Here is a 12375-nt window from a genome sequence, read left to right on the forward strand (position 1 = left end):
GTACTGGTTGATATACTCCCCAACAGCCGTACGAGAACAGCGCCTCTTCACACCTTGTCCGCCTCCTCATGCCACACGCCAAACGCGCGCATCACGCCGCGCCGCCCCCACTGCCCGTTCCGCAGCCCCGCCATGTGCACCATCACCGTCGGCACGCGGAACCCTGCTCACAGCCCGAGTGTGAAGAGGCGCCGTTCACGGCCACGCGCGCCGTGGCCGGGGGCCGGGCGGTGTGTGGGACTGTGCGGGTCGCCAGGCATGCACAGCCGCTGCTCGAGTGGGGAGAGACCCTCCCACCTGGTTCACAGCCAGAGGTGTGAAGAGGCGCTGTTCACAGCCCGCCCACCTCGCGAGGCGACGTGGCTACATCTCCCCATATCTCCCCGTACCTCCCCGTACCTCCCCGTACCCCCCCCTCTCCCCATCCTCACCTCCCCATGCCTCCCCATACCTCCCCCGATCTCCCCCTCACCTTCCCCCAGACCTCCCCCTGTCCCCCGTTATCTCCACCCACCTCCCCCGATCTCCCCCTATCTCCCACCCCCACGAGGCGGCGTGGCAGACGCGGTACGCCGGGAAGAAGATGCCGTACGGAAAGTGAGAGAAGAGCCACTCGGGGGCGAGAAGCAGCGACGCGCCGGGCGCCTAAGCAGTAGAAGAACCAAACGATCACTTCCTTGAGACACGCACAGCTGCAGCAGCGACGCGGCGGGCGCAGAGGCGTTGCCGGGCACGCGGAGCGGGGCGGCGGAGACGGCGCCCCACGAGTCCATCTTGCACAGGTGGACGACCTTGTCGAGGCTATGGTCTGGCTTGAGCGAGACGAGCCTGCGAGATATGGGGAGATATGGGGAGATATGGGGAGATATGGTCTGGCTTGACCGAGACGAGCCTGCGAGATATGGGGAGATATGGGGAGATATGGTCTGGCGTGAGCGAGACGAGCCTGCGAGATATGGGGAGATATGGGGAGATGTGGTCTGGCTTGAGCGAGACGAGCCTGCGAGATATGGGGAGATATGGGGAGATGTGGTCTGGCGTGAGCGAGACGCGCCTGCGTGCGGAACACACCGACGTCCGGGGGCGGGAAGGCGGGACTGTGCAGACTACGGGGAGAGATGGGGAGAGATGGGGAGAGATGGGGAGAGACGGTGAGGTATGGGGAGAGATGGGGAGAGATTCCGCTTCTAAAGGGACGAGCCGCTGGCGCGCCGGCGCGACATCGCCCTGCTGCTGCTTGCGCGTCCATCGGCCGTCCTGCATGGGTTCGGGTACCGGGTTGGTAGGGTAGGATTCGCGCGCGGCTGCGCATGCGCGTCGATATCGGCCGTCCTGCATCCGCTTGGCTGCCTCCTGCGACCCCTTGTCTTTCTTGAAGCGGGCCTCGTAGAACTCGACGCCGGCCGCAAACGTGGGGGCGCCGTTGAGAGACGACGCGATGATGTCGTTCAGGTTGGCCTACCTCGCCGGCGTAGGAATGGGACGAGTGGGGAGAATGAGAGTGCGAAGAGAGGGAGAAGAATGGGGTGAGAGTCTTCAAGCACGGCTGATACACTCATCACAACAAGAGTGACTCAGGCTGGCCTGCTCGTCGGCATTCGCAAAATGCGGCGGCGTCGACCAGCCCGAGGAGGGGAGCTCCTTGACGGACTCTGGCCGGTAGGTGAACCGGTCGATGCGCCGGTTGAGCTCCTCGAGCACCCACGCCTAGGGTTCGGGTGCCGTGGGGGTAGGGGATGGGTTCGGGCACCGTGGGGGTAGGGGAGGCGAGCTCGATCGCCGCGCTGTCGCCGGGCGCCACATTCTGCACGTAAAGGATGCCTAACGCGTGTTGAACGCTCCGAGTCGGCTAGGCGTCCGACCCGCCCACGCACAGCAGCATCACCTCGCCGTGAGGCGGATCTTGTCGACTCCGGCGCGGACGAAGAGGGCGGCGAGGCGGAGCAGCTCCTCCGCCGAGAGGAGCCGCCGCGCGTCCGTGAGCGACACGCCGTCCGCGGGCATGCAGTACGTGCAGCGCAGCGAGCAGCGCTCGGTGAGCGAGATGCGGAGGTACGTGTGGCGCCGGCCAGCCGCCGCGGGTGGAGAGTTGGCCGCGCGAGGCGCGAGGCGAGGCGGTGCGGTGCCCACGTAAATAAGTTCCAGAGCGGAACCTTCCCAGCTCAGCCCGCGCGGCCGCCGAGACGGCGGCGGAGACGAAGCGGCGCGACGAGAGCCGCGGCGGCAATCAGACCGCGCCGACGAGCGGCCCGGCGCCGTGCCGCGCCGGGAGGGTGCATCTAGTGGGCTCGCTGCATCGTGGCATCGCGGCGAGAGGGGCAAGAGCAGGCAGAAGCGCTGCCGCGAGCGAAGCTGAGAGTCTGCCCGTCCGCCCGGTCTGGGAAGAAAACACGCGCGCCTTCGCACTGCCCGTGGCTTCTGGGGCATTCGTAGTGTGAAAAGTGTGAGAATTTAACAACAAAGTATAAGAACCGTCTCTTCACACCTCGAAGCCGCTAAGTCATTTTTCCGCCGCCACGCCGCTCTAGCGGCGCTGCGCGCCGCATTGAGAGCGCGGCGCGTGAACAGGAGCAGACGATGCGCACCGCGAGGGCCGTCTCGTGAGTCGGCGAGCCGAGCCCTGTTCATAGCAGAAAGTGTGAACGGCGTCTCTTCACACCTCGACACCGTGAACGCCGTCCGGCGCCTTCTCACCGCCCCAAGGGCGCTCCGCGCCGTACTAACAGCGCCAAGCGTGTAGCGCAGCACACGCGCGACACGCCCCTCGCACGGCGTCTGATAAAACGGCGCCTCAAGCCCTATCCGGGTCGAAAAGTGTGAGAACCGTCATTTCACACCTCGAAACCGCTAAGTCATTTTTTCGCCGCCAAACCGCTCTAGCGGCGCTGCGCGCCGCAAAGAGAGCACGGCGTGCAGAGGAGCACACGCTGCACACGCACGATGAAGGCCGTCTCACGAGTCGGCGAGCCGAGCCCTATTCATAGCACAAAGTGTGAACGGCGCCTCTTCACACCTCGAGCCGTGAACACCGTCCGGCGCCTTCTCACCACCCCAAGGGCGCTGCGCGCCGTGCAAACGGCGCCGAGCGTGCAGCGCAGCACAAGTGCGACACGCCACTCGCACGGCGTCTGCTAAAACGGCGCCTCAAGCCCTATCCGAGTCGAAAAGTGTGAGAACCGTCATTTCACACCTCGAAACCGCTAAGTCATTTTTTCGCCGTCAAGCCGCTCTAGCGGCGCTGCGCGCCGCAAAGAGAGCGCGGCGCGTGCAGAGGAGCACGCGCTGCACACGCACGGTGAAGGCCGCCTCACGAGTCGTCGAGCCGAGCTCTATTCATAGCCAAGAGTGTGAACGGCGCCTCTTCACACCTCGAGCCGTGAACACCGTCCGGCGCCTTCTCACCACCCCAAGGGCGCTGCGCGCCGTGCAAACGGCGCCGATCGTGCAGCGCAGCACACGTGCGACACGCCACTTGCACGGCGTCTGCTAAAACGGCGCCTCAAGCCCTATCCGAGTCGAAAAGTGTGAGAACCGTCATTTCACACCTCGAAACCGCTAAGTCATTTTTTCGCCGTCAAACCGCTCTAGCGGCGCTGCGCGCCGCAAAGAGAGCGCGGCGCGTGCAGAGGAGCACACGCTGCACACGCACGATGAAGGCCGTCTCACGAGTCGGCGAGCCGAGCCCTATTCATAGCAAAGAGTGTGAACGGCGCCTTTTCACACCTCGAGCCGTGAACACCGTCCGGCGCCTTCTCACCGCCCCAAGGGCGCTGCGCGCCGTGCAAACGGCGCCGGTCGTGCAGCGCAGCACACGTGCGACACGCCCCTTGCACGGCGTCTGCTACAACGGCGCCTCAAGCCCTATCCGAGTCGAAAAGTGTGAGAACCGTCATTTCACACCTCGAAACCGCTAAGTCATTTTTTCGCCGTCAAGCCGCTCTAGCGGCGCTGCGCGCCGCAAAGAGAGCGCGGCGCGTGCAGAGGAGCACGCGCTGCACACGCACGGTGAAGGCCGTCTCACGAGTCGGCGAGCCGAGCCCTATTCATAGCACAAAGTGTGAACGGCGCCTCTTCACACCTCAAAGCCGCGAAGTCTTTTTTTCGCCGTCAAACCGCTCTAGCGGCGCTGCGCGCCGTGTGGAGGGCGCGGCGCGAAGGGAGGAGCACGCGCTGCACACGCACCGCGAAGGCCGTCTCTTGAGTCGGCAATCTGCGCCCTATTCACAGAATAAAGTGTGAACGGCGCCTCTTCACACCTCGAGCCGTGTACGCCGTCCGGCGCCTTCTCGCCGCCCCAAGGGCGCTCCGCGCCTCGCAAACAGCGCCGAGCGTATAGCACAGCACACGCGCAGCACACCCACTGAGCGGCCTCAGTAAAACGGCGTCTCAAGCCCTATTCGAGTCGAAAGGTGTGAAATTCGTCTCCACACCTCCAAACCGCTAAGTCTTTTTTTCGCCGTCAAACCGCTCTAGCGGCGCTGCGCGCCGTGTGGAGAGCGCGGCTCGTACAGAGGAGCACGTGCTGCAAACGCACCCCGAAGGCCGCCTCGTGAGCCGGCGAGCCGAGCCCTGTTCATAGCATGAAGTGTGAACGGCGTCTCTTCACACCTCGAGCCGTGAACACCGTCCGGCGTTTTCGCACTGCCCGTGGCTTCTGGGGCATTCGTAGTGTGAAAAGTGTGAGAATTTAACAACAAAGTATAAGAACCGTCTCTTCACACCTCGAAGCCGCTAAGTCATTTTTCCGCCGCCACGCCGCTCTAGCGGCGCTGCGCGCCGCATGAGAGCGCGGCGCGTGAACAGGAGCAGACGATGCGCACCGCGAGGGCCGTCTCGTGAGTTGGCGAGCCGGGCCCTGTTCATAGCAGAAAGTGTGAACGGCGTCTCTTCACACCTCGACCGTGAACACCGTCCGGCGCCTTCTCACCGCCCCAAGGGCGCTCCGCGCCGTACTAACAGCGCCGAGCGTGTAGCGCAGCACACGCGCGACACGCACCTCGCACGGCGTCTGCTAAAACGGCGCCTCAAGCCCTATCCGAGTCGAAAAGTGTGAGAACCGTCATTTCACACCTCGAAACCGCTAAGTCATTTTTTCGCCGCCAAACCGCTCTGGCGGCGCTGCGCGCCGCAAAGAGAGCGCGGCGCGTGCAGAGGAGCACGCGCTGCACACGCACGGTGAAGGCCGTCTCACGAGTCGGCGAGCCGAGCCCTATTCATAGCCAAGAGTGTGAACGGCGCCTCTTCACACCTCGAGCCGTGAACACCGTCCGGCGCCTTCTCACCACCCCAAGGGCGCTGCGCGCCGTGCAAACGGCGCCGATCGTGCAGCGCAGCACACGTGCGACACGCCACTTGCACGGCGTCTGATAAAACGGCGCCCCGAGCCCTATCCGAGTCGAAAAGTGTGAGAACCGTCATTTCACACCTCGAAACCGCTAAGTCATTTTTTCGCCGTCAAACCGCTCTAGCGGCGCTGCGCGCCGCAAAGAGAGCGCGGCGCGTGCAGAGGAGCACACGCTGCACACGCACGATGAAGGCCGTCTCACGAGTCGGCGAGCCGAGCCCTATTCATAGCACAAAGTGTGAACGGCGCCTCTTCACACCTCGAGACCGTGAACACCGTCCGGCGCCTTCTCACCACCCCAAGGGCGCTGCGCGCCGTGCAAACGGCGCCGAGCGTGCAGCGCAGCACAAGTGCGACACGCCACTCGCACGGCGTCTGCTACAACGGCGCCTCAAGCCCTATCCGAGTCGAAAAGTGTGAGAACCGTCATTTCACACCTCGAAACCGCTAAGTCATTTTTTCGCCGTCAAGCCGCTCTAGCGGCGCTGCGCGCCGCAAAGAGAGCACGGCGCGTGCAGAGGAGCACGCGCTGCACACGCACGGTGCAGGCCGCCTCACGAGTCGTCGAGCCGAGCCCTATTCATAGCAAAGAGTGTGAACGGCGCCTTTTCACACCTCGAGCCGTGAACACCGTCCGGCGCCTTCTCACCGCCCCAAGGGCGCTGCGCGCCGTGCAAACGGCGCCGGTCGTGCAGCGCAGCACACGTGCGACACGCCCCTTGCACGGCGTCTGCTAAAACGGCGCCTCAAGCCCTATCCGAGTCGAAAAGTGTGAGAACCGTCATTTCACACCTCGAAACCGCTAAGTCATTTTTTCGCCGTCAAGCCGCTCTAGCGGCGCTGCGCGCCGCAAAGAGAGCGCGGCGCGTGCAGAGGAGCACGCGCTGCACACGCACGATGAAGGCCGTCTCGTGAGTCGGCGAGCCGAGCCCTATTCATAGCACAAAGTGTGAACGGCGCCTCTTCACACCTCGAGCCGTGAACACCGTCCGGCGCCTTCTCACCGCCCCAAGGGCGCTGCGCGCCGTGCAAACGGCGCCGAGCGTGCAGCGCAGCACAAGTGCGACACGCCACTCGCACGGCGTCTGCTACAACGGCGCCTCAAGCCCTATCCGAGTCGAAAAGTGTGAGAACCGTCATTTCACACCTCGAAACCGCTAAGTCATTTTTTCGCCGTCAAGCCGCTCTAGCGGCGCTGCGCGCCGCAAAGAGAGCACGGCGCGTGCAGAGGAGCACGCGCTGCACACGCACGGTGAAGGCCGCCTCACGAGTCGTCGAGCCGAGCCCTATTCATAGCACAAAGTGTGAACGGCGCCTCTTCACACCTCGAGCCGTGAACACCGTCCGGCGCCTTCTCACCGCCCCAAGGGCGCTGCGCGCCGTGCAAACGGCGCCGGTCGTGCAGCGCAGCACACGTGCGACACGCCCCTTGCACGGCGTCTGCTAAAAAGGCGCCTCAAGCCCTATCCGAGTCGAAAAGTGTGAGAACCGTCATTTCACACCTCGAAACCGCTAAGTCATTTTTTCGCCGTCAAGCCGCTCTAGCGGCGCTGCGCGCCGCAAAGAGAGCGCGGCGCGTGCAGAGGAGCACGCGCTGCACACGCACGGTGAAGGCCGTCTCACGAGTCGGCGAGCCGAGCCCTATTCATAGCCAAGAGTGTGAATGCGCGCCGTGTGGAGAGCGCGGCGCGTACAGAGGAGCGCGTGCTGCAAACGCACCGCCAAAGCCGCCTCGTGAGCCGGCGAGCCGAGCCCTATTCACAGCATAAAGTGTGAACGGCGTCTCTTCACACCTCGAGCCGTGAACGCCGTCTAGCGCCTTCTCGCCGCCCCAATGGCGCTCCGCGCCGCGCTATCAGCGCCAAACGTGTAGCACAACACACGTGCGACTCGCCCCGTGAACGGCGTCTGGACAAACGGCGCCTCGAGCCCTATCCGAGTCGAAAAGTGTGAGAACCGTCTTTTCACACCTCAAAACCGCTAAGTCTTTTTTTCGCCGTCAAGCCGCTGCGCGCGCTGCGCGCCGTGTGGAGAGCGCGGCGCGTACAGAGGCGCGTGCTGCACACGCACCGCCAAAGCCGCCTCGTGAGCCGGCGAGCCGAGCCCTGTTCATAGCAGAACGTGTGAGAATCGTCTCTTCACACCTCAACACCGTGAACGCCGTCAAACGCCTTCTCACCAAACCCAAGGGCGCCCCGCGCCGTGCTCGCAGCGCCGTGCGTGCAGCGCAGCACACGCGCGACGCGCCCCTTGCACGGCGTCTGATAAAACGGCGCCTCGAGCCCTATCCGAGTCAAAAAGTGTGAGAACCGTCTCTTCACACCTCGAAGCCGCTAAGTCTTTTTTTCGCCGTCAAACCGCTCTAGCGGCGCTGCGCGCCGTGTGGAGAGCGCGGCTCGTACAGAGGAGCACGTGCTGCAAACGCACCCCGAAGGCCGCCTCGTGAGCCGGCGAGCCGAGCCCTGTTCATAGCATGAAGTGTGAACGGCGTCTCTTCACACCTCGACACCGTGAACGCCGTCCGGCGCCTTCTCGCCGCCCCAAGGGCGCTCCGCGCCGTGCTAACAGCGCTGAGCGTGCAGCGCAGCACACACGACGCACGCCCCGTGAACGGCGTCTGACAAAACGGCGCCTCGAGCCCTATCCGAGTCGAAAGGTGTGAACATCGTCTCTTCACACGTCGAAGGCGCTAAGTCTTTTTTTCGCCGTCAAGCCGCTCAGACGGCGCTGCGCGCCGTGTGGAGAGCGCGGAGCGTACAGAGGGGCACACGTTGCGTACGCAGCGCGAAGGCCGTCTCGTGAGTCGGCGAGCCGTAGAAAAGATATGTTTTTTTTCCCCCCCTTGTTTTCATCGGATGGCACAACGGCGGAGTAGTTGTCAGTCTCTTGGCACTTCTCGAACATGTTTTTGAGCCATCTCGCCGCCGTTGGCGGAGCTGAGTGCCGCCGCGCACACGGCAAATGTCGCACTCCGTGGGAAACGTCGGCGGCAACGCCGGAAATCATTTTTGAAATAAAACTCACCAGACAACAACGCCGTGCGTAAATGCCAACGAACCGTTTTGCGCTCCTAACCAACAGCAACACACACCCCGGCCGGAACTACTCGTCGGCGGATGTGGACCAGAGCGACGGCCCATCCGGCCCTGCATCATGGGATGCCCGGCTTGGGCGCCGGCGACGACGCGTACGGCCACCCCGAGGGCCTCTTAGCGACGGCAACCGTCGTGCCGGTGGCGGTGCCGGACCCGGTGGCGGGCGTCTTACGCTTGTTGCACGGGGTGGTGGTGGCGCCTTGTGGCAGCGGCCCCGGAGGCGCGGCCGGTCGAGCCGGCGCTGACTCCTGACAAATGCGCACAATCTCGCTTCCGTAAGTGTTCATCTTGTCCATCCCGATGCCGTTGACGAGCTTGAGCTCATCGAGGCTCGTCGGGCAGCGGGCCGCAACCGACCGCAGCACGGAGTTGTGCAGGACGTGGTAGGGCTCAACCTTGTCGGCCTGCGCCCTTTTCGCCCTGAAGGAGCGGAGCGCTGCGAGCAGGAGGCTGTCCGCTTGATCTCCGGCAGCCGTCTGCGGAGGCGCCGCGGGCCTTGGAGGAGGAGGGGCCGAGTTGGTCGCTGGCTGCCGGGCGCCGCAGGAAACGAGCTCCGTGTACGCAGCGTGCGATGTGTCGTGCATGTGACGAATGCGCGACCGGATTGCGCCGTTGGTTCGGCCGAATCGCTTGGCCAGCCTCGCCACGACGGCGTTGACCTCCTGAGTACCGGGAAGCTCGCCATCAGCCTGCAGCTGCACGTGGCAAAGTGCGTGCCAGACCGCCTTGCTGTCGTCGAGAGGCCACTGGCCGGGCATTGCTGTCAACCGTGGCCGATTGGTGGCGCGAAGGGCGGCTGTCAGCTAACCGGCGAGAGCGCGAAAGAGAAATCGTCCGCGGGCTTCGAGGCAAGGAAACTGGAAAATTTATAAAGGAAACTTGATAAAAGAAAGAAAAAGAAGTTTTTCTTTGCTTTGGCCCGACCCGGCTCGCGCTGTACGAGTTGCTCTCGCTCGCGGAGGAGCGTCGCAGTGTGCACCCACGCAACGCCTTCGCACATCCACACCACACTCTGCGTAGCCATGGCATTTCACTCCGTGTGCGTGCGACTCGCACTCGCTCTCTTGCCCTCGCCGCCGCCTTCGCCGCCGCCGCCTTCGCCTCCGTGACTTCGGATCGCTTCCCCATTTCTCGCACTGCCTCGCTCGCCACGTTCGACAACAGTGCACCAGCGCTCGCTTTCTCTCGCTCCCACTCACGCTTCGTGCTTCGCTACTAGGTTCTTCGCATCTACTTGGAGTGGATAGCGTCTGCCGCCTCTCGCTGCTCTGTCCGCTCTGCCACCTCGATGCCGCGGTTGCGACGCTCTGATGCCACTCCCTAGATCGCAGCAGCTCCATCGCTCGTTGCACCAAGGAGCGATGACGAGGCGGCAGCATCGCATCGGCGGTGCCAGCCGTTGTCACGCTCGGCCGCGCCGCCATCTCCACCTCTCTCACCGCCGCCTCAGTCTTCGCCACCACGCGATCGCCTCCGGCGAGCCCGCAAGCACGAAGCCGGCTCTCCTCGCACTCGCGTCGCTCTCCGCCCCGGAGGGATGGCCAGTTAGGTGTGCCAAGGTTGTGTGCGGTTAGGGTTAGCGGTTGCCGGAGCCGCGCACTCAAGTTAGGGTTACGTAGTAACACGCCGCGAGCGAGGGTTAAGCTAGGGTTATACGTCCCCCGTCCACGGCTCGACGAGGGCTCAAAAATCGATAAAAAGGGCCCACCCCGCGAAAAAATCGCGCGCTGCGCGCGCAGGAAGAGAGAGAAGGAGAGAGAGAGTTATTGCCGCCACCCGCGCACCCCCCCCTCTCGCCCGGGAGAAAGTTGACGAGCGGAGCGAGGCAACTCTCCCGGGGCGAGCGCCGGCCGCGCGCGGAAAACGGCCGTTTTCGCCAAAACGGTGGAGGCCGCCCCGCGCTACCGCCCATCAAACCCGCACCGCCCGAAGCCCTCGGGAAGGCCCTCAAAACGCCGACGCGGGAGGCCGAAAATCGCCTCGCTTCGAGCCCGCGCGAGGACGGACCCCACGCCGCCCCACGAGCGACCCGCGCAACCCGCGACCAACAGCCGTGCGGAGAATCGGCAGGAGACGTCCGCAGCCCCAAGGATCGCCCTCGTCCGATAAACCCATCGGCCACCATGACCATCCCCGCGCGCGCTGCAAATCTCCAGGCCCTCTGCTCGACTTTGGACGACCGACTTTATTTCGGGTGCCAAAGCAGCTCGCACGGGCCCATCGCGCCGTCCCCGCCCCCGCCCGCCCCCGCGCGGCAGGCCTGACGCCGCTGGCCTCCCCCCCACACCTCACGGGGCGCCATGACACCGCCTGCCAGGCGGCCTGCAGACAGTGCGCACAGCAGCTGCGCGGGATTCCTCGCCTCCCGACGGCCACGGCGCCGCCCCACCGCCGAAGCTCGCAAAACCACGCACGGCCCCGCCCACACCGCTCATCGGACGCCCGCTCGCGCCGCCCGCGGACTCCTCTCCCGCCAAACCCGCCCCTCTCCTAGCCCCTCCCAGAAGCCGCCACACAGGCCTCGCCTCGCCTCGCGCACCAGCCCCAAAAAGTAGGCAGCCATTTCTGGGGCTCCCAGGCCATTCCCTATCGCTGGTATTTTTTTCCGGCGGAATTTACCGTCAGAACCGCATAAAAAGCTAGCAACAAACCTGCACACGCATGTGAGACATGTGCCGAACTCCCCCCGTCGTGCTGCACTGCGGTAATCTTGGCGTGTTGCTCCGGCGCGCGCCCGTCGAGCAAGTCTAGTCCCTGCTCGTCGCGAGGGAGTGCATGCAATCGCGCACGATCCTATCAGCGAGCAACCGTGCCTCGTCCAACGGCTCCTCCCGTGCAGCGGCTCAAGCCGCGCACGAGACCTGAGGTTCTCGAGCCCCGCCGCCTCGAGCGCCGGCCGCACGCGGCGTGCAAACGGACCCTTCCACTCGTTCCGCTTCCAGTCGTCGATCGGGAGCCAGCCGAGCGGCGAGCCACCGCCGCCGCCGCCGCCCGCCGCGTTGAGGACGAGCACGCGCGAGGCGGGTGGGGTCGCCTGTTCACAGCGGGCGTGCTGTGAAGAGACGCGGCAGGCAACTCGGGCGGTCGGGGGGGCGAAGGCGTGTGTCTTCTCGCCCCGTCCGACATGGTGATGAGCGCCCCGGCGGCCGACTCGGGCGCCACGCGGAGCGAGGCGGCGGCGATGTGGGACACCTGTTCATTGACGGCCTACTCACTGATGAATCCTCCCTTCACGGCCGTGAATACGGCGGCGGATGTGCGGCACGTCCGCGGGCGGGATGGAGGGGGCGACGGCGCGGTAGTCGATCTCGTACAGAAAGTCGACCCCGCTGCACCACGGCTCCTTGAAGTGCGGCATGGGGAGCCAGACGCGCTGCTTGTCCGGCCCGCACCCGACCTCGATCGCCCTCAGGTGACGCGGCTCGATAGCTCGCTCCGCCCAGCGCGCATCCTTTGGCAGCGGCGGCATGACGACGCGCCGGCCGAGAAGCAGGCCGAGCAGCAGCAGCCGCGCTGCAAACGCGTCGAAGTCGGACATTGAGGCGAGGCCCGCCCGCAGCATGTCTGGCCCGGCCTACAAGAGGCATGGCGAGATCTGGGGAGATCTGGGGAGGGAGGCCCGGCCGCAGCAGGTCTTGGCATCGCCACGAGCAGTCGCTCTGTCCGCGGCGACACCCACGTCTCGGGCGCCACCTTAGGGGGGGGGGGGGGGTAGGGGGAAATCGGGGGAGGTGTGGGGGAGGTGTGGGGGAGGTGTGGGGAGGTGTGGGGAGGTGTAGGGATGTCTGGGGAGGTGTGGGGAGGTGTGGGGCAATTTTGGGAAACTGTTTCCCCGTCTGGGAAGGTGCCCACGACCTATAGCACATCAACCCCGTCGGCACCTCAACGGCTCCGTCCCACGATCATGCGGTGGATTCGCGGGATCAGCCCCATCAC

At 65.0% G+C, this 12375-nt stretch overlaps 3 protein-coding genes across 3 annotated transcripts in view; all 3 read right to left on the reverse strand.

Annotated features, from left to right (window-relative positions):
* Positions 1-47: 47 nt before the first annotated feature.
* EMIHUDRAFT_456362 (hypothetical protein) lies at positions 48-2004 on the reverse strand (the record flags this gene model as incomplete). The annotated part of the gene is made up of 6 exons (XM_005783673.1): positions 48-163; positions 242-269; positions 565-645; positions 1276-1458; positions 1648-1707; positions 1912-2004. 6 exons carry the CDS (start codon positions 2002-2004, stop codon positions 48-50), a joined length of 561 nt encoding a protein of 186 aa, XP_005783730.1.
* Positions 2005-8495: 6491 nt separating this feature from the next.
* Positions 8496-9023, reverse strand: EMIHUDRAFT_314429 (hypothetical protein; the record flags this gene model as incomplete). The annotated part of the gene is made up of 1 exon (XM_005783674.1): positions 8496-9023. One exon carries the CDS (start codon positions 9021-9023, stop codon positions 8496-8498), a length of 528 nt encoding a protein of 175 aa, XP_005783731.1.
* Positions 9024-11056: 2033 nt separating this feature from the next.
* EMIHUDRAFT_442280 (hypothetical protein) overlaps positions 11057-12375 on the reverse strand; it is a gene marked incomplete at its 3' end in the record, with an annotated part of 2716 nt that continues 1397 nt past the window's right edge. The window contains exons 5-8 of the mRNA XM_005783675.1: positions 12085-12135; positions 11705-12013; positions 11301-11631; positions 11057-11232 (exon numbers count right to left, since the gene is read on the reverse strand). Of these exons, the coding sequence (XP_005783732.1) occupies positions 11057-11232; positions 11301-11631; positions 11705-12013; positions 12085-12135 (867 nt within the window). The remainder of the gene's footprint in view (positions 11233-11300; positions 11632-11704; positions 12014-12084; positions 12136-12375) is intronic.

This window comes from Emiliania huxleyi (assembly GCF_000372725.1).
Source record: "Emiliania huxleyi CCMP1516 chromosome Unknown EMIHUscaffold_178, whole genome shotgun sequence".
Lineage (NCBI taxonomy): Eukaryota > Haptophyta > Isochrysidales > Noelaerhabdaceae > Emiliania > Emiliania huxleyi.